The following is a 22,272-nucleotide window of genomic DNA, read 5'->3' as shown; positions in this document are numbered from 1 at the left end:
TCTAACTGTGCATGACATTACTGGGATCATTTAGAACCTTTGACGCAGAACTTTTTTTAACTAACAATAATTTGGATTGCTTTTATTTTGAGGTGTTTTACTTTTCCTGCAAACATTTTGATTTTAATTTAATTTTACATAATGTTTTAATCCCTGAGGGATATTCTGGTTTACACTATTCTGGTTATTGAGAGACATGCTTCTCACAGGCCCGAAATACACACATGCACAAACGGGACCTGTGGACATGTTGAGAGATTTCAGAACGGGGCTGCTTCACAGGGAGCGCACCAGAGCTGTTGGGGGTTCAGTGCCTTGCTCAAGGGCACCTCGACAGTACCGAGGGAGTGCCCTGGCATCTCTCCAGCTACCAGGCCAACTTCCATATTTTGGTCCGCAACCGGACTTAAACCAGAGACTCTCCAATTCCCAGCTACTGCCACTTTTGTGGACAAAGTAAGATTTTCATAACTCAAAAATTGGCATAAATATATATGAAATATTTTACTGTACAAATGGGATGTTTGTGCTTACAAACCAAGTTCATATTGTATTACTACCACAAGAAATTCAAGCCAGCCGTGTGAGACATGAAGCAAATGAAAATGTATGAAGAAATGTAGTTCTGAAGTTGTGTGGTCCATAATACAGCAGCACAGGAATCACTTTAGAACACTGGAGAAGCATCAGAAACATAAACTCAGTATATTTTAATATCATCTCAACTTGATCATTCTTCCACATCACTGTAAAAGCAAATAAATATCACAGTCGAACCCAAAAATGTCCTCAGAGCTTCATATAATGCCACAGTTTATATACATCTGGAAATAAGTTCTCCCACTGTAAATGAATGATATCAGTAGGCATTCCTGCTTTAGCTTCCTGCTCTGGTTGTTCATCCACATTGTGTCCATGCTCATGTCCCATCAGGAGCTGCTCCAGAGAAAGGCCTTGTTGTCCAGCACACTGGCCAGTTTCTGGTTTAAAGGCTGGTGAAATTCCCTGAGGAGGTCTCTGGTTGCTGGACGCATCGGGCCCAGGTTTCTGTCGGCCGCCCGCCGGGTGTTAGACATGGCCCGTTTGGTCAGTGCTGCCTCCAGCTGCTCCGACAGAGGACCTGCAGGAGGGGGAGGGGTTGATTTTACCTTTAATACTGACGTGAAGGCCGAAGAAAGAAATAACCACACAAAGACACAGCCAAACAGATATCAATAGCGTTTTTAGATACGTACCTAAACTGAGAAAATCAAAGACTTGCTTTATTGTCACTTTCAGGTTAGCTGCGTAGTCCTCAAGTCGGAGAACAAGAATCTGCTCCCTTTGGAAAACTGTCAGCCAGTCCAGTAAGAAGATGATGTACATCCCCAAGTTTAGCCTTACCTGTGTGGAAAAATAATTAAACACGCACAAGACGTCCTGATAGTGAGTGAGTGAATATATTTTTTAAAAGGATAATAATGGCCTCACAAACATATTAACCAAAAGAAAGGAAGGTATTGCACAATAATTGTCTGTAAATGCAAATCCTGCTGACCCACATTGTTGCCCAGGGTGATACTTGAGTTCATTTGCAGTCAACACTCTAATGTTGAGGTATAAGAGATGCTAAAAAAAAACATGTGTGTGCTCTCCTTCAGTGTACTGGCAGAGGTGTGGGAAGCCCAAAACAAATATTTATAGAAGCTCACAAAAAAAGTTGTGCTTGTTTGTTTAAGCAAGTGCACGGTCTAAAGTGTTAAAAAAAAACATAACTAATAAAATTAATAGAATAATTGCTTAGATTTATATGGCGCCTTTCAAGGGAACCCTGTACACTTTACATGAGAACAAAACGATGAACATACAAAGAGAAGATACAACAATGGTAAATAGATCGAAGAAATAAAGAGTGGTAGTGATGTTTGCTGGGGACAACTGTCAGCCATACTGGGTGTTTTTTTTTCAATAACGTAAATCATAAGTTAAGACAAAACAACAAGAAACATTTGTGTGAAGAAAAAGTTATGTAACCGTGATTCTATAGCCATTTGGGGACGTTTGTGTTTGAATCCATCATGAGCAAAGTGTTTCAATTGCCGTTTCCTTAATGGTGAAATAATTATCAGTTTTAATCCTGATGCACTGGCATGTTATGTCCTCAGGGGGGCAGCAATGTCTAACACCACCAGTTAACACTAATCTATTGAACCTGTGCTCACAAGCTCCTCAAACTTCAACAGACTTCAAAGTGAAAACCTTCATCACATCTATAATCACACATCACATCTGTTATTTGATGAGATTAAGATGGGTTGTGTTCAATCAATCAATCAATCAATCCATTTTTATTTGTATAGCGTCAACTCATAACAAGTGTTATCTCGAGACACTTTACAAAAAGCAGGTAAAAGACCTTTCTCTTTGTCTTTTAACATTACAAAAGAGCAGGTAAAAAGACCTGTTCCTGTTCCAGTTGCTCATTACTTTTGACACTTGAGGTTTTGCTGTTGTACTGAATATCAGCACAGCTGTGATTATATTCAGCACTCTAAGACCGAATCAAAGCCGTGCTCATATTAAAGTACAACAGTGAATACAACAGCACTGCCACCTCCTATGTGTTATTGCTTTGACAACCCCTTCAAAGGTAGGAGGAAGTTCTAAAAGAAGAAATTAGATATCTGTTGTTACATTTACTCATTTGAACTAATAATCCTTCAAATGTAAGACGACCATGTCAGCCTACCGGCATTGCGTTGGACAGGCTGGTGTTGTAGACGCAGGACCGAAGCGTCCCCTCAGACAGACAGGACTGAAATAAGTGAACAGAGTCGATGACCTTCTGATGGAAGTCTTCTGCTGATTTGTTGGCCATTTTAAAGTACAGGTAGTCAGAATAGAGCCTGGGAAGAGACAGAAACAGTCAGTTGGAACTATTACAAGGTATGTTGCTGGATGTTATATCAAGTCAATCCATGATTTAATTTACTACCGTACCTCTCTACTGGATCTCTCAGCATGATGATGATTTTGGCACCAGGCTGAACTGTGTGGATGAAATCCTGGACCAAGAACGGAGGCTCTGCCACCTCCTTCTCTCCGTCAAGATAGCTCCACGCTTGGTTGTCCCACATGGTCGATGCACTGGCTTCACCTGTCAAGACATTCACAATCACAGCGACACCATTGAATTTGAATTTATTTATTTAATAGGGACAATGCAATTTAACATAATTTCAATACAAAGCATGAAACTGATGTGCTGCATAAAGAGTATATAGCTATTGCTAATTTCCAACTCGTGTCCCCAGTTGGGCCTTTGTGTAAACAAACAGATTAAAATGTACAACATTCAGTTACATAAAACCCCATAACACGATATGAGGATACATTAAAATACATGTACAACAATACAAATGTTATAAACCAGTTTAAAATGAAGTTTGAAGATATTAATTAAAAGTGGGTACAGCTCTGGCTTGCTTTGAGCATTTCACCTGTTTTGTAAAAGATTTTAAGTCCGACATTAATTTTATTTCAGGTGGTAATGTGTTTCAGAGTTTACAGCCTTTGATGGAGAAGGCTGATTGACCAAACGTAGATCTACGATGTTGTACGCCACAGTCTCCATTCACAGTGCTTCTCGTTACCCTGTTTCCGTCCTGTTTTCGAACATATCTGGAGAGAGGTTCAGGGGCCAGATTGTTGATACATTTAAAAACAAGTTTGAGGAAACATAAGTGCATGAAGCTCTCAAAACTGAGTAGATTGTGTTTTTTCAGTATGTGACAGTGATGCCACCGGACAGGTTTTTTGTCCATTATTTTCAGGGCCTGGTTGTATAGTGATGAGAGGTTTCTGATTGTAGAGGGTGAAGCTTGTGACCAAACTGTCATACAGTATGAGAAATGAGAGAAAATCATTGAATGCATGAACACCTGTGCTGCTTGAGTTGGTATGTAGTGTCTTATTAATTTAAAGCAGTTCAGGTTGTTCTTGATTGTTTTTGTGATTTTATTTACCTGTTTATCAAACTTGAGTTGTGGATCTAAAATGATTCCTAAGAACTTAAACTCACTAACTTCCTCTATTTCTCTATTCTGTATCTTAACGTTAAAACTTCCAGGGGAGCACTTTTTCCTAATGGAGAAACACATTGAAACTGTTTTACTCTGATTCAATACAAGATGGTTGCATTCCAGCCACCATGGGTGACTACTTTAATGGAGGGAGTCGTGCAGAAAGTTAGGAAAAATTAGCCACAATACGAACACCTTTATGAACTTTATACATAATGCCTCTCCGGAAATTGTTTGCCTGCACAGCTGCAAAATATTTTGATTAGAAAATGAACTTTTACATTTTATTGGTGACCATGCAAAATTCAAATACGTGAGGTTACTTTTGTCTCCATAAAAGCAGCAAAGTAAGCTTCATCGTCCTGTCCAGACATTAAAGCTAACTTACAAGACCAGGATACTTTTAATACATAAGATTCATACACAAATGTTTCTTTAATTCATCATTTATTGCAGGATGATTTGCTTTCATAGGGCGGCAAGGTTTCGGTCAACTTTGTTTTTAACCTCAGAGATACACACACAGAACAAGAAAAGTCAGATGTGATGGCAAACAGAGGCATTTGAGGTTCCTTGTTTACTTTTAAATGCCGCTGTAGTTGTCCTGAGGTCAGAGCCACTTGACTAACAGCATAACAATAAAGGATAAAAGAGAGCTGGATTTTGAATCATAGTCAGGATTCCATTGTCCAGCTGTTCACAGGAACCTCACAAAACACTACGCATAAAAGCAAAAGGAAGAGAGATTCTTCCACGTGACGCACAATGGACGCTAACAATACCAAATCCTTTACGCAGCCACATCACACAAACACTTTCACATGTGCTCACCTGTTATGAGCTGGAGTGCTCGGTGGTCTCCAGATGAATTTCCACTGATTACTTCTTGGAGTTTGTGGGCTGCCAAGTCAAACAGATCCAGGTAATCTTCCACAGGAAAATTTTCCTGGAAGCCATCTTTGAAACGTATATAACCTGCACCCGGAGGAACACCCAAAGACAACTCATTATTAACTCTTCTATCGACTTCTGCACCATTAAAGTCATTTGTTGGGTTTCTAAGCATGAATCTGGATGAGCTGTTACACAAAAAAAATATTGCAGTCTTTTGCAGGCAAACATGCGGACAACAAACACATGGTACAAGATAGCACAATACATCATTTTTCTTTTTGGACAACAACTACTGGTGCTGTTGATTAAAGCACTTCCTGCAAGAGGATGAGAATTAATAAAGCATTTGATTATCATGTACTGCTGTAGTTTGTCTCCAGATTTGGACATTCCCATAAAATGTGCTAAAAATTGAAAGAGAAGTCTAGCAGGGGAAAAAACTGACCCAGAGACAAATGAAATATGGACATATCAATATAAGACTTTTCACTGTCTGGAGATTTCACATCCCCAAAACCCTAAAGATCCCTGTTAACAGACACTTGAATTCTTTCAATTAAATTGTCCAGGATTGTTTTAGCTTGAAGTAAAACTTAAAAAAATGATGAGAAACAGAGATGCTGAGATTAGTTTTCCTTTGTTTGAGTAATTAGTTAATAAATAAATAGAAGGGGCTCTTTTCAATATCAGAGTATGTTCAGCCACCTGTTCATTTTCTTTGGATTGAGAAACTCATTTATATCTGTCAATCATCAAGTTTCCCCAGACTTTTTCCTCAACCATTACAAACGTTTAGAAACACCATCCAACTCCTGGTGACTCACCAAAGCGTTTCCTGGTCCACCAGTGAGGCTCCTTCATGGTGTTGAACTTGACCTCTGGATGCAGCAGCAGCCTGTGGAACAAGTCGGTCGTTCCGCACTTTGGTTGGCCGATGATGTAGAAGAACGGCAGGCAACGTAGACGAAACATTTTGCCGTCTCTGCGGTGTAAGTGCTGTTGAAAGTTTGTCCCCAGGTGGTCGCAGATGGTTTTGAAGCTCTTTGAGCGCAGGGTGAAGAGGTTCCTCCTGTATGGATCAGAGCTGAGTTCACCCGAAAACTCCTCGTACCAGCAAGGGCTTTTCATGTTGGGAAGGAAATGGCGAGGAATCACAGAGAACAGCTGCAACAAAAAAAAAGAACACAGACAACATGAAGCAATATAGAGGGGGGACAGAATGACAGAAAAAGCTATATAGGGCAGCACAGGCCTCTGGAACGTTGTGATGACAATGACAAATTATCTTTTTTTTTGTTAGTTTGTGATGTGAGTACAGCGGAAGTCCTTCTGCAATGTGCACTGTGAACATACAGCATCTGGAGCTGGAAATAGAGTGAAAGAATATGCAAGGTTCTACTTTCACAGAGAACAGCTGCAACTTTGACCTTGAATTTATGTTATTTACATGATACATACTAGATGGTCGCAAATTCTAATGCCATAAAAATGATCTCAAGATCTATTTTTGGGGCTTCTTATGCCTTTTATTTTAGAGATAGGACAGTGGATTGAGTCAGAAACAGGGGAGAAAGAGAGAGTGGGGAATACGTGCTGGACAGGAGATACAGGTGAGATTCGAACCCGGGATGCCCGCCCTTGAGGACTTGAGCCTCTGTACATGGGGGGCGCGCACAGTTAAGCTACTGACCCGGTGCCCCAACATGAAAAGTATTAAAACATCTATGCTGGGGCACATGACATTATTTTTTAGCTTAGCAACTAATACATCCCCACATACAATTTGTCAGTGGAATGATGTTGCTTAACAACCTGCATGTCTGCAGCTCAGAGAAAGAAATGGTTATCTATTAGAAGAGATTGGTGGTGTAGCTTCTGTGTATGCATCTGCATGAATTTTAACTGAAATATGACCCTTATTTTTTTTTGCTGGAGCCTGACTGATTAATCGGCCAGCTGATAATGTCTTTGGTGCAGCAGTGTAGGAATGTGTGAAAGGCTGAATGCTTTCTGGAACCCATCACCTAAAGTCTGACAACAGTTTGACCTCTGGGACCCACGGCAAACTTCTTAGGGCTTCCGTAGTATCGAACAGTTAGATAAATGACTTCCTACCAAGACTTCCTTTTCTCAGAATTTGTAAATCCAGATAAGCGTGAGTGTGACATGTAGTGTACAGCTCTTTGAATGGTTTTGAAGACTACATCTGTCCAAATGTTCAATACAAATGCATCCTTTTTACCATTCATATTTTTAACACACACCACTAATGGATATTCACCTTACTGAGCTCATGATGCTGCTTCTGTAATTATAGGATTTAAAGTAAAACTGTCAGAACCATCGGGTGTGTAACTCTTCAAAATGACATTGGGTAAGGTAAAGATGACAACAAACACCAACCACAAGAATATTTAGTACATTATCAAATTGTAAGAGCAGTCAGTAGGGCCTTAACAACATTTAGCAAGACATGTAACCTGCTATTAACTGAACAGCCTTATTAACATGGTGTTGAATCATCACCTCTGTCTGCCTCTATACAAACACCAGTTATTATGAGCTCCAGTGAACAGGCATTTACGGTAGCTATGCCAGTAATGTGTTTGTTGTTTGTCAGCTTCTACAAAGCCCTTTTGTCATAAAAAAAATATATAGGAACCATAGTGGTCATTTGCAACTCTGTTTTTCTTATTGCTGGGTCAAAACATTGCATTATTGCAGCCTGAAAGTGTAACAGCAACAACCTATATCTTTGCTGGTCTATTGATGTACATAAAAAACGAGTCAGACTGTCTTTGTTTTTTTCAAAGACTTACATGGGAGTCTCTTTCAATGACATCCTTTTCATCCGGCACCTTCCTGGGTGTGTATTCCAGTTTGGAGCGGATGCTCTTCACCAGCAGTTTTATGTCCTTTGAGGTCTTTTCAGAGGAAACGTCAGCGACTGCCGTGCATGTCGGAACAAACACAGGTCTCATCTGATCGGGTGAGGGGGTCAACAGAAGTCCTTTCTTGTCCCATGTCAGGGTGTAGGAAGCCATGATGAGGAACATCAGCGTCAGGCCCATCAGGAAGCTCACCACTTTGACTTTTGAGATGCTCCGCAGGTTAGTCAGCAACACCAGAGGAGACCACTTTGTATCCAGATTTTCAGGCGGGTTAGTGTGCCGAAAGTCAAAAAAAGTTCTGACAGGTCTTTTCCCATAGTTCTCACCGATGAGCAAGGTGTGAATGTAATTATAGTCCGTTTGTGTGATGTTCCTATATTTGTAGTCTGATAGTGACATACTGGAGGCATGTAGAAAAAGGACGCAGGAAACTATTTTTCTTTCAAAGCAGCACCCATAGGAGTGTGTGTGTCCTGATGTGTCCATCCATCATAGTTTTTCAAACTGCAAGTCATCATTTGTCTTCAGGTGGTTGCCTTGTCTTCAGCAGGGCCTCCTGTGAATGAGAAACAGTTGTTAAAACACGTTACATGTTTTTCTTGTCACCAAAAAAAGAAGTTTTTCTCGCCTCTTTGAAGTATTTCAGCCCCATGATTCCAAGAGAGGTGCTGAGAACACTTTTAATACCAGGGTCTTTTAGGAAGCTTTATTCCCCATCTGGGGCTTCACTACATGAATTTTAACTCTACAACCCTTAATAGCACATTTCACCTCTAAAATGTCTGAGGTCAGCTGCAGAGTGTGTGTGGCCTGCTCGGTGGAGATCCTTACTTTATGATGAGGGCCTTAAAGCACACGCAAAGACAAGCTCCCCCAAGAGACTCTCAAGGTCAGAATAATAGTTACTCTGTAATTCAAAACCAAAAACACACCATTAACCCCCGTTTGAGAAAAGTCCGCTGAGAGCTCTGTTTTGTTAACCTGGAAATAGTATTTTCAAGTTCAAGTTTTCACTGAGAGAACCAAGTTAGGTATTGATACAGGTGGACACTCAGTGTGGCGAGAGCACGCATTTTGTTTTCTTTCTCCGCCACATGTATAATAGAAGTCATTATTATTTCAGGTCCAGTGATCAGAATTTCCAGCTTTGTAACTGTGAAATGTTCTATAAACACTCTGACACTTCCTCAGCCAGTAGTGTATTTCTTACCGTTTGTTGCAGAGTGTTTGATTTAAAGTCCCACTGGAGCAGGAAATGAAATCCTGCACCAGTCTTTTAGGGAACTACATGAAGCACTCTCTTATTTTACAGCGTTTAATGCACAACAGGGGCCTGTTAGAGAACAAGCACAAAACAAGATGTGTCTCCACATGCGCCCACTTAAATCTTTAGAGGTGCAATTTACAGAATATGATATCAATTAATTCCTCTTAAGCTCAGATATGTTAGGCTGCATTACTTGATTTTGTTCCATGAAAAAAAATAAACAAATTCTTCAAAAGACATAAAAAAAACAGATTTCAAAAACCATGCAGCCACCCACAGAAGTAATTGGCAGGATGCCATCATAACTCAAAGACAAACCTATCCTACTGCAGCTTTAACTGAGAGCACATTCTTATTTTATTGGACAATGCTGTGAACTAGAGAGGTTTTTTTAAGAATACTGGATGAGTTGATGGAGAGCATCTCTTGGATAGCGTGGCCCAAACTCAAATTTATTATGGTACCTAACTGTCTCTTTTTTTAAAGTACAAGAAGAGTAATTAAATGTGTGCAATAGAGCACAAGAAGAAAACAATGAAATGTTGTCCAGTCAGATTAAAGGGGCCCTGCAGAGATTTTATACATCAAGTTTTGTTATTATAAGGATTGAACCTGGCTTCAAAAATTAAAACATTTTACCAAAAATCGAGCGTTTACACAGAGTTTGAAACACATGTTCCTTCGATAAGGTGTCAAATAAAAAAAAAGACTCCACTATAGTTGAATTATGGGAAATGTTGGAAGGTTTCTTTTAAGCTCTACACAAAGGACTTCCAGTCTGAGATATCTGAGATTCTGCTGCTTCAGTTTTAGTTACTGTGCTTTAATCCCATCTCTTGTAAGTGAAGAGCGCTTGTGTGTTATTTTCCCTCACGCTTCACGCATCTGTTGTTTCGTTTGTAGACTACACCTAATCTCTGCAGTAATGTTGTAACAGGTGTGTACATTTTGGGTTATTCAAACAAAGTTTTCATCAGTATGGACTTGCTGAATGTATCAGGCTGGCCTCAGCAAGTCCAAGAAAAAAACACTCAAACAAACGTATAAAGATTGCATTTATTGACACTGTCTCCTTTTAGAGGAGTTACTGGCCTCATATAGTAAATATCAGTATACATACTTTGTTTTTTAAATGCTAATGATGCATATTGTTAAATGAAATCCATCCACAGAAGTTGAAGTTGATAGAAGTTTGGGTTAAAGGGATTTGTTTTTCCTGCTTCTGCAAGAAATCCTTCTCCTCGCCTCACCTCTAAATGTCTTAAACGTCTGTGTTTATAACCCTTTTAATGATGTGAATCTTTGAATCCCTTTCAAGCTCTGTTTTGGAAAAAGCATATCAATGAACCCTACTGTTATCCAGTCTTATTTTATTCATGCCTCTGCATATCTATATTTCGACAAATCTCTGTAATTGCTATCCCCTCTGATCTCTGTAACTTGCCATTTTTTTCTCCCCTTTAAAGATTCATGTGTGGTTCGTGCAAAATTCAAAATGTGGCAGAAAAGAGATCCAGAATGTGACAGAGTACAAAGAGGACAGTGAGAGAGTCAAGGGTAAAGTACAGAGTGGAGAGGTAAAGCAGCAAAGATGAGCAACAGCAGCGTGAGGAAGAGCAGGAGAGACAGCCTTTAGACCCCTTCGGTGTAAAAATCGATCCGTGGCAGAAAGCAAACAGCAGGTGGGTTCGACTGAGGTGAAAACACATCATCGAAATCCTGCTGACTCAAAAGAAAAGGCAGAATCAATCTTAACATCAGATGCTTTTGTTGTGAAAAGAGCACAAATGTCAAGTCTGATCTGTTATGAAAGCCCAAATAGTGCAGGGTTGTTTACACCATGAATCTGTGTATTTAAAATCGGGTAGACTTAAGATTGCATTCTGACGTCATTTTCACCCAAGAGAGCTTACACAGTACAGTAAATACAAGCAACATATATCTGATATATTACAGGTTCTGCATATGATTATCTGTGCAGCTGTTCAGGAGACAGTAATCATATGGTATCGTGGGACAGCCCACGAGTCCCAGCCCTAATTGAGACGCTTAACCCAGATACCAAAATGTTCATTCTTTTAGGGATCTAGAGAGTAAAGGTCAGGGGATTGTGGTGTTATTAATATTTATACAAAAGATCATAAAAATAATATTTGCCATTCATAATACAGCTGTTGTGATACTTCAGTTTGGACCCACTGACAGACTGGTAATACCATCAGTGCAACCAACAAGTCTTAAACCCCACAAAGTTATCCTCATATGCACGCACATTTGTTTTTCTTTTCTGCAGTAACATGAGATCCAGCTGATAGTGGGGTGTAATGATGCTGATGTTGTTGAGACAGTTGTTCAGTCCGTCAACACAGATCGATATCTGCAAGCTGGATTTTAGATGAATTGGTCTCCAGAGAATAAGTTCTGATCTCTTTGCTAAGCCCCTGACCTTTGCATTAGTGTGCCATGATCAGGCCAAGATTCCCTATTTGTAGAGAAATGTAGAAATTAAATGGCAGACAGCCATGGAATTCAGAGAGCATAGCTATGCTCTCACGGGATTTTCAACAGAGTATTCCTCTTTCCTCATCTGCAAGGTCAAAATATCAACTTGAAATAATTTGCAGCCTACCATGAGATGTGGTGAATCGAACCAGGCTGTGTGAGTAAAACCATTTGGTTAAAACCAACTATCGGGTCAAGAATGCAAGCGAGCTGCAATTATTTTAAACTAACGTCTCAACTCTCTAAAAAACAACAACTAATATGCTATTTCATCCCAATCTGCTTTTGTTTACATAAACTGTCGAGCCCTGATTTTCTTTTAACCAAAGAACTCCAACTGAACATCAAACCCAGTCTCTCTGGACACCTCTACAGACTAAACCTCTGAGCTCCAGATAAATGGATAAAATACAAGTTTAAGTAAGATGTTATCGAAACGTTATACTCTTCAGGGAGTAAAATACTTTTCAAAAATCAGTGATAAGAACAAAAAAATACAACAACTATGAGAACGTCATAAGTTTTGCAGTTCCGGCACCTGATGAAGGCACTAAGTGAAAGACAAGGCAGTTGAAGAGACGATGATGTTTCTCCTCAAGTCAACCAATAGTTGTCACGATATTTTACAGTATAAATGTAAATGTATGTGAATGTATGTGTGTGGAAATCACTTTGATCAACCACTATTCATTGCGTTAGGGACTCTGTATATATGAAAGTGTTAAAAATAGATTCTCGAGGGACTTTCATTATCTCAAAGCAACAATATGTAACTTTTCAACCTTAAAATATTTGCTTGTAAGTCCGTCTAACAGCGTAATCACGTTCAACAGGAATAATGATGTCTCTCCGACGTCCGCACAGCGGCTCGCTGCCTCAATACTCCACGATGTAACTTTCTGACCGAGGCTCGCGCTCATCTCACGAGAGGTACGTACTGCTTTACAGAACTAGTTTACAAGTCCTCGGAGTTAGCCGAGACTTTAAATATTAGGAGTAAGCCCCTCTCTGTACTGTAAAGACAGAGTGACCGAACAAGAGACCGGACTACAGTAAATATTGAAGAGGCTTTTACACGTTGGAGAGAGCTTCGGGGAACGGTGGGCTGTAAGTCCGATACCGAGCTGGCACTGCTGCTGTTGAACTGGTGAGTACTATGGTCATTAATTATAAAAGTTGTGTCTTATTTCTTTGCATCATAGTTATCAGTTGCTTCAACACAAACCCATTCAGTCTATATCATATAACGACCAGAATGTCAGAATAACGTTACTGTCCCCTGATGATGAGTTAGCGACGCATGCTAACCTTATATGTCAGACTTCGACTGATGCACGGCGAGAAAAGTTGTCGACACATTAGCGGGTGGTTGAAAGCCAAGTCAGCGCATTTCTGCAGAAGTTTAGCCCGTAGCATGATAATATAGACAGCATATTGTCCCGGGTTCAGGTTGCGATAGCTCCGGCTGCTAATTATCTGAGCAGCGCGTATGCAAAGTTTCTCATGTGTTGAAACTAACGTTACTGTACATACTCTGCACAGTTGTATCAAGCAGCATAATGACTTCAAACTTTATTCCAGCTTTCTAAAAAGGCGATCAGTATCATCTCCAGCAACAAATGCAGCCTACAACCCTGCCAGAGTCTAGCAGTCAGGGAGTAACGTTATCTAAAAAAATACTGTCATTGAATGGTAAGATGTAATATTCTACTTGTCTTTTGATTCGGGAATGATGTGTTTGCTGTCAAAGGTGTTAAGCTACTGAATGAGGAAGAGGAGGAGGCTGATGTCTTGTAATCCAGGTAAATTTGACTTACATCTCAAACACACACATATATTTCGCAGATCACCTTCCAGTAATGCCTTCCCAACTTGTATCTAAGAAAGGCTGAGCCCCCCCCCTCCCAAGGACCCACACAATAATATCAATACATATAATCACAACAATCAAACTATTGGCCCGTGTGCTTAACCTTCCAGTCCTACCTGATTCAGACAAAAGACATGGTGAGAATATATTAAAACTTGATTGCATTTCAGTGTTCAAATTAGCATGTATTCATCTCCTTGATTCGTTCACTGACATTCCTTTTAGGGTTTTAAAGACTTGATCCTTACACACCATCTTCCTGTCTAACACCCTCTATTTTTTCCCTCACTACTTATTTGTGAGATAATGATGCCAATCAGCCTCAACCAAATCTGTGCCTCGTGTGCGAGGATATCAACTAAACAGCGAATGAACATCTGCCTCCCTGCAAAGCTCTTCCAGAAAGGGAATAATACATGTTGTATGCACAGCTCTGTTCAGTGCCAAAATTATAAAATATTAGCATGAAATAGCTAAGATCACCTTGAAATTAGTCAGTTCAGTTCTAAGAACCAGTACTTGGTACACACACATGTTCTTGCCTCTCCTGTAACATTTTTAATCATGTCTTCATGTTTAGTACTGTGTAAACACATCCTGACCTTGTACAGAGCACTTTGTGACTGGGACTTGGCTTAATCCCAGTGCTGAGAAATGGGAGGCACAAAACAAACCAACACCACAAAAGGAAATAGGAAAGCCTCCCTGTTGATGGGAGAGTCAAGCAAAGACAGATGAGATACCAAACTGAAGAAATAATGACACTTTCTCTACCTAAATGAAAAAGAAATCAGAAGTCGGAGCAATTTGAAGGACAGAAAACGACAAATACGCCCTACTAGGAGAAACTAAGAGATATATATTTTTTTTTCCCCTGGCTATTTTCACAGTCAGATAAAACCCTGGCAGGAAATCCAACAGCTCCCAGAGTGCACAAATGTCTCAGGAAGGGGACTTCATCGCTCTCTTAATCATGAATTAGTCTTCCCTTTTCTTTTCACTTTCCGCTAAGAGAAGAGATGAACTGGCTGATTTGCTGTCACTGAAGAACGATGTTTGCCTTCACAGGAATCTGAATCCTTAATCTGTTAAACAAGCAGGCTGCTGAAGAAATAGTACAGTCTAAACAAAGCAAGCGCCTGAAGAAAAGCACGTCAAATGTTAAACCTCTTGTTTAACAGTGTCTGACTTGATCAGCCAGTTCACCACAGTCCACCTTGACATCTGGAGTGCAGATGTGGTCCTCAGCTAAACTAAGTGTTTGCCCATGCATGCAAGTGTATATATTAGCATGCATATGTTTTTTTTTCTAAAAGCAGCAGGCTGTTTTCTTAAGCAGCACATTCAAACCAATGTGACGTTAATAAGCAGAGAACACCTGAAACATCTGTCCTACTGTTTATTGAGTTTTGAGGAAGGAGTGGGGAGACCCAAAGACAAAAGGTAGATCTAAGGTCAACCTATACGTAGATGGGCAGTGCAGCCTTTGTCACTTGGAAGGTTATTTATTGTGAGATTTGGGACTTATTTTCAGAGCTACGCCCACTGTTTTTTCCTGTGTGCTTAATTAGAACGATTGATTGGATCAGGAGTCCTTGAAAGTGGACAGGTCAAGAAACAGATTTTCTGACCATTGAACAACGCTTTTGTAATCTCACTTAAAGCATTTCTCTATTTGGTTGGGATTGAACCCAAAATGCTGTAATGTATACTTGAACAGGACATCTGACATAGCAATATTAAGAGAACTTGACATAACCATCCATTTCAATGAATGTGCCCAGGCAAAAAATGTAACCTGTAACCTGTATAAAACTATAACCTGTATATAAATATGGACAACTTGTCTCCATCTCCTTCTTTTGTACATAATTGAAGCCAAAATACCCACCCGCGCGATGGTTACTGACACAATGCGCTGGAGATGTCTTTTGAGATAAGACATGCACAGAAAGGATCTCGCAGGGGAGGAAGTGACGGCAAAGATCCCTGAGATCAGCACACGCTAACAGCAGAACATTTTCTTGTGTCTGTTTGAAGCACACACTCATGGCTATAGAAAGTTCAATGACTCTTGGGTTGTGGGATTACATTTCCTCTCATTCTTTCTTTTCTCCGCTAATTTGGTAGAGAACGCTGCAGGATTGGCGTTTGGCAACAGAGTTGTAAGTCATGTCATTACAGCCACTGTTTTTCACATCAAATAACTCATTCAAACTAAACTTCTCAGACAAGTGAAAACTTGGACATTTATTAGCATGTTAAGAACTATTATGACACCATGTCAAAGAAAAAATTATTGGACATGTGTTTTAATTTTAAAATACACGTCAAATGTGTTGACATGGACAAGGTGGGGTTTATGACCTATACTGCAGCCAGACAGCAGGTGGTGCTCCAATGTTTTTTGGCTTCACTTCTGCCCTGCTGTTATGCTGTCCATTCTTTATACAGTCTATGTTTTTAACTCACAGAGTTTGCACATCAAAGATCTGAGCTGAGTCACTTCACTGTACGTACACATATTAATCCCACTTTGGAATAATTGACGTGTATCGGTATTCAAGACTTGGAACTAATTGTGATAAAATAAGGAATCCCTTCCAACTTTCTGATGAATAGTCTTTTTTTAGACAGATGGGTTGTGCTTGGCAATAAAACAATCTCCATCCAAGATTGTGATCAAATGAATGTCTTTAACGATGAAAAACTCTGGAGTTTTGTAATGTAGTGTAGCAGTAGGCCTACTAACATACAATACATATATTTCTGGTTCCATATAACATGCCATGACCCATAGCAGATATTCAGAAGCAAACACTTAACCTTTGTTGGCAAGTTAAACTACCAATGACTTTATTTTATACTGATGCAATAGCTGAAACAGAAGATTCAACTTCTGCAATAATCTTGGTTGTTACTCAATATTCCAACATGACGTCCCTCTGTCAATTTTTAGTAGACTTTCCCAAATGAGATTTAAAGTTGTACTTGGCCTGATCAGGTCATATTGAACTGAGTCTGACTGTAAGAGGGGCTGAGATGTATCTGCCAAAGAAAATAAAAGATAACAGATTTGTTCCAATACAACAAGAAACCAAGTCCAAAATACTAAACAATAACTCCTACCTGACACTTGTATCTTCTTTTATTGGAACCAGGAGTGCTTTGGGCTGCCAATTACACTGATGGAAAACGCTTTAAGACAGATCCTGTCAGTACTGTTCAACTGCCGCAGCTTTTGATTTTGTGTGCGACTACCCAGTATAGTAAATCCTATTTGCACATACAAAACATTGCCACACGACATGTAGCAGCTTGATCGTGCTCATTATAGCTCTTGCGAGCCCAAAGCTTCTCACACTTTCAATGTGCATTTCAAAGGTTGGGAGTGGTGAAACTAGACTTGCACCTGTGAAATAAATCATTCCAGATCCAACTTATGAAACTCTTCTTGATTTTGCATGTACATATTCATTAACTTAATAATCACTAATTACTTCTATACCTTTCACTTTGAGTACTGCCCAGATTATAATGCTTTATTCATTCAGGGAAAATATTTGTCTTGGCTGGTGACCAAGGCTGGATCTGATTCAGGGCTACAGCATGTAAGCAGCTTAATAAAGCCATTTCTGGTCTGTTGCATTTCATGAACTTTTACTGTTGATTTTAGCTATTTGAAGATGGAAGGCGGTTGGTGGGTTTAAAATTAAATACATTATGGGTTTATGTATTTTTATATTGTATGGCCTTAGATTTTGACATTGAACATAAAACAGTGCATGTTATAGCTTGAAGAAAAGAACCAGTAAGGAGTCTTGAAGTCTGCCAGGAAGTGACCAGTCAACACTATTTAATGCCCTCCCAATTAAAGCAGTGAACCGTGCCTGATGTACAATATGACCATGGACATCGGAATGGATCCATTTATTCATTATTTCATGCTGAAAGAAAGTTTCTGTTGCTGTGTGAATGTAAATTCAATCAAAATCTTTATCGTCAAAGAGAAAGCTTTCTGGCACAACTGTGAAAAGGGGATGTTGAAACAACACTTTATCGGAAAGGAAAGAGAAACAAAAGAAGAAAAGTTCCAGTGAATAACGTCATTTATCTTGAAAATTACTCAGCAGCAGGACAGCTCAAGCAGAAAAACAAGGGAGTGACAGATGCAGATCAGAGTTTGACTACATTGACTCATCCTTTCTCCTCCAACTGAATTCATGTTTGATATAATACAAAACCAATCGTGCATTACTGAGAATTGTTGTCATCTCGAGCTTAAAACTACCAGCGCCTGAAATAGAAAGTGGGAGCTGTTGCCAGAGCACTTAAGGATCATGCAATCCTCCCACATTCCTAATGTGATCTGTTACAGAATCGTTTTCTTCCATTTGTGTTGGACCCCCAGAGTCCAGTCTAAACAATCTGATACAGTGCAACTCTCTCCCTCTCCCCTCTCATACTTGTAGCATTACCTAAGACGTTCAACGTTAGTCCTTGCCAAAAGAGACATGGCTCTGACATCTTGGAGGCTACACACATTTGTTCCACAAACTCGGGGGGGCAACCTAAAACCTTCCTGTGCAGTTGACCTGACAGACAGCAGGGCTGGGAGCAGCAACCAGTGAGGTTTAGTTTGAGTGTGTGCAGAATTATGGGGCGTGAAGAGGTGCTTCAACCAACTTTATCCTCCTTCGGTCACACTCAACTCCCACTTCTTCAGCCTAATTAACAACAAAATACAACTGCAGTGATTTAGAACTGCTCTGTCCACTGAGGCGGGTTTGTCCAAAGGTCATCTGCCTACCTGTCAGGACCTCCGCTCTGCACTCTGAGCAGAGCAGCAGCCCTTTCAATACACCAGAATGGAGAAAATGTCAAGCAGCTGGAAGTAGTTTATATATTTTACATTTCATTTTAATAGAGATATTTTTCTAGCCTGCTGCCAAATCTGATACTTATAGAGTTGATTATAGCCTATATCCCTATAATACCACGTGATAGCCTAAATACCTTTTTTAAATGTAGGACTATATTACTTTTTAACAGCTTTGTCAAACTTACTCTGTTTAAATGATGGAATTGCTATCAATTTTGTTTTGCCTGGCCCAGTATATTGAAGGAATAATAGTCTAAAAACAATGTGGCAATCTACAAACCAGCTTGTGGCCACTCGGCTAGCAGCATCTAATGACTTCATGTGTCTGATAAAGAGTGTCAAAGTAACCCCATTTTAAAAGCTAAAACTGTTGTCTTTTGTTTTTAAAATCGAATAATTTTCGTACTTTTAATTTAAAAAAAAAAAAAAACTTAAAATGCATTCGTGGGAAACATTGCTAATAAATTTCTAGCTAACGCAAAATTTCACAAAATACAGCTAATACTTTCAATGTTGTATAATGTTAGGCTAACATTTTATGTATCGTATTTAAGCGGCAACCTCCGGTGTTGAAAATGAAGCCGGTGCGGAAGTGCAAAAGCCTGAGCAACGGAAGTCATGAAGTAGAGATGAACAAGTGTAGGTTACAGCCTGGTTTGAAAATTTTCGGGAGCTGGTTTCCTTGAATGTTTTTAAAGGTCGTCTTAATGATCTGGAGGCAGAAATATCTGACTGTAGATGTTTTAGCTAACTCGTATTGCCCTTTTTGATCGCTTTGTTGCTGATGACTTATGACAGATTCTGATGAATGGTTCTTTTTGTGATTCCTGTATTTATGTTCATTGTTGTTAAGTGTCTTTATGTCTGAAACCCTGTAATTGTGCTGCTGCCTGTCTTGGCCAGGACGCTCTTGTAAAAGAGATTTTTAATCTCAATGAGACTTTTTCCTGGTTAAATAAAGGTTAAATAAATGTTTTTTTAAAAAACGAAACAGGTCTGATTAGCTCATGTCTCGATCGGCACACACTGTACGAGGGTGAATTTTTTGATAACATCTGTTTTGATTTTATGAAGCATAAGCGTTATTCAGAATAAGATGCGTAGCTGACCCGATTTTGAAGAGGGCTTAAAATCCGCAAACATTTCCTGCATGGAGACCGCCATCGATGGGACTCCATAGACCCCTGCAGTAACAGATGGTTGACGCATCTCAGGCTTCTTCCATTATTATTTACAGTCTATGATTGTATTTTATGTTATAATGCTGCATTGAGTGGAGTATACTACTTGCCAAAAGTTTTTTTATTTTATTTTTTATTTTTTGCGGGGGGGGGCTGCATTCTTTACTCATGTCAGAAAAAAATCTTTCCAACACATCACCACCTAGCACTATAATCAAAGACAATAATGAACTTGAGTCATGTCATAGTTTGTTTGTCATGATGCGTGAGAGAAACCATTGAAGCATGATGAAAGGAATTAATCAGGAGAAAACTGACAAACAACTTGATGCAGGCAGAACGCTCCAGTTTGTTATGTTACAGTAAACACAGACAAATAATTACAAGGCAAGTGAACATCGTGGGGAGCATGTGTACAAATGTTTTACTGCAGTTTATCTTTGCCTCATAACGCTTTTCTGTCTGTGGTTCAGACTCAAAAAAAAAAAAAGGACCAGTCTATAACCCCCCAGTGACATGACACTGAGATGTTCTGCAGCTGTTCAGCAAAGGAGAAAATAGAACCAGGAGGATAATAGTTTGAAGTTTAACAAAGCCTGTGGGGGACTTTTTTTTAATTTAAGTTCATTTTGGGATATTTTTTTGTTTTAAAGTAGCTTTTATTTCCCAGCCCCATATTTAAGATACATTTCGTCTCCTACTAATGTTACTTCCGTCCATTTAAAGACACATCTATAGTACTGTGAGCTACTCGGCTCTAAAATAACCAAAACGTTTCCTTTAACATTGATAGGTCATGCTGAGGGGAACTTTTGCAACATTTGTAGTATCAGGAGATTGAAGTAAACATGGGCCTATTTTAAATGAAGAAAAATCTCTATTTTGCCCTTCCCCTTTCCTAAATCAGAATCTGATCATCCAATATACTCACACTGGAGTTGAGTCGTTTTAATCCACGCGCCTCTCGTGAAGCCGCTCACGAGCCATGACGACCACCAATCAAGCTGATGAATCGAACGAGTTGACAGGTGTCTGTGGGGGTCTTTTGGTGAAATAAGTGCGTGTGTATCCTCAGCATCTCTCGTGCTCATGTTGACAGACACCGGCTGGGTTTTGTCGAGGAAATGAGCGACTTTCCGGAGTCTCCATCTGACTGAGCTCCCCCGCGCGCAACAGCGAGTGAAGAGGAGGGAGAGGAGAGGAGGGGAGGGAGTGAAGAGGAGGGAGAGGAGAGGGGAGGGGAGGGGAGGGGAGGGGAGAGGAGAGGAGAAGAGAAGAGAGGAGAGGAGGGGAGGGGAGGGGAGAGGACGGAGGGGATGGGAGGGGAGGGGAGGGAGAGGAGGGAGTGAAGAGGAGAGGAGGGGAGGGGAGACGAGGGAGAGGAGGGAGTGAAGAGGAGAGGAGGGGAACTGCGCGCAGGAAGCAGCAGCAGAACCAATCAAATCTATATTTTCAATCTGCAATTTCTTTCATCGATTAACTTTTACATTACATTGTGATGAATGAATTACAATTTAAAAAGCAGATCACAGTAAGTTTCTCCTGCAAATGTACCCGATTGTTGATGCGCCGAGGGGAAAAGAGTTCACCTGTTACCTTATTAAAAGTTATTCTTATCAGAGAACAGGCTTACACACTCATCTGTAAAATGAGCCGTATTAACTAAGCTATTATTTCACGCACTGATTTATTGTTAAAGGACATTAGCTCAATACATTGTTTTCGATTGGGCCTGATTTTAATTAAAATAACTAATTATATGATCATGTTTTATATCCACGTAATGACGTTCCAGTGACGTAACGGTAATAATCCAGAAGTTTAACTCGTGCAGCTTGATTAGTTGGTTGAACTCTTTCAAGTAGGCTCGCCTATTGATGAATGTTTGGGACAACAGGCTAACTGTAGTGACTTTCTAGTGTCACGTTTATTACACAAGTGGAATCTAATCATTTTAATACAATCGATTTGGGCTAATCAGCTAATTGTGGATTCTCTTATGTTTGTTAATGATTTTAAAAATACTTATTCCAGCAATGAGGATTTTGGGGGTAGCCTGGAGCCACCGTTTTGCCACAAATGAAGGATACTTCTGAAACACTTCTGTTGTTTTATGTTGTGCTGGCTATAGTTAGCTTTAGCTGGCTGCCAGCTGTTAGCTAGCAGGAGTTTGCTCTTTTCCCGTAGCAATGTAAAATGATTTTGCTTTACCGTACAGTTTTTGCTTTTAGTCCAAGTGTTTTGTGCATCAGCAGGTGATTTTGGTTGTCCTTAGCATTTTGAATGTTACTTTCTTGGCGCCTTTGTTTTGTTCAGTATTAATGTGTTGAGGTAGGCCTACTTGTGCCTGCTTTGTATGTTATGTAAAGAACATGTTAGTTTTAAACACAAGATAATTGAAGTACCTGCTACAAACAATTCCCAATCCTCATTTCTCCCCAAGAAACATTTTAAGCACCTCATTGCCCCTGGCTGAAGTTTTCTGCTTTTTTAAAATTGTAAAGCCCTTTCAGCTACATTTTATGTAAGAATGTGCTATGAAGGACATTAATAGAGTCAAAATTCTGTTCACAATGCCCCAGTGAGCTCATGAAATCGGTAGCATACAATAAGATGTGCACAATCTTCTTCAAACGGTGCCTTTTATTTATTTTGGCTAAAATATAAAAGGTTCATTTCTATGAACAAACCAGACTGTTTGAATGCAGCGTAGCACTTCAAGCC

At 39.7% G+C, this 22,272-nt stretch overlaps 1 protein-coding gene across 1 annotated transcript; it reads right to left on the bottom strand.

Moving 5' to 3' along the window:
* Positions 1 to 686: 686 nt before the first annotated feature.
* LOC132975448 (carbohydrate sulfotransferase 15-like) lies at positions 687 to 20,738 on the bottom strand. Its single transcript, XM_061039989.1, has 8 exons — positions 20,480 to 20,738; positions 7,775 to 8,402; positions 5,780 to 6,119; positions 4,893 to 5,036; positions 2,980 to 3,136; positions 2,729 to 2,885; positions 1,236 to 1,383; positions 687 to 1,120 (listed from the first exon to the last, which is right to left on the bottom strand). Exons 2-8 carry the CDS (start codon positions 8,330 to 8,332, stop codon positions 930 to 932), a joined length of 1,695 nt encoding a protein of 564 aa, XP_060895972.1. The 5' UTR covers positions 8,333 to 8,402; positions 20,480 to 20,738; the 3' UTR covers positions 687 to 929.
* Positions 20,739 to 22,272: the final 1,534 nt, after the last annotated feature.

This window comes from Labrus mixtus, chromosome 6, assembly GCF_963584025.1.
Source record: "Labrus mixtus chromosome 6, fLabMix1.1, whole genome shotgun sequence".
NCBI classification, from domain to species: Eukaryota; Metazoa; Chordata; class Actinopteri; order Labriformes; family Labridae; genus Labrus; species Labrus mixtus.
This window is presented reverse-complemented; position numbering and strand designations above follow the sequence as displayed.

Excerpts from the sequence above, each read along its gene's own strand:
- LOC132975448 (XM_061039989.1), bottom strand. The coding sequence starts at position 8,332 with ATGGACACATCAGGACACACACACTCCTATGGGTGCTGCTTTGAAAGA. Across the intron at positions 5,037-5,779 it reads GTGGACCAGGAAACGCTTTG|GTTATATACGTTTCAAAGAT; the intron begins GTGAGTCACCAG and ends CTCCGGGTGCAG. Across the intron at positions 3,137-4,892 it reads AGCACTCCAGCTCATAACAG|GTGAAGCCAGTGCATCGACC; the intron begins GTGAGCACATGT and ends ATGTCTTGACAG.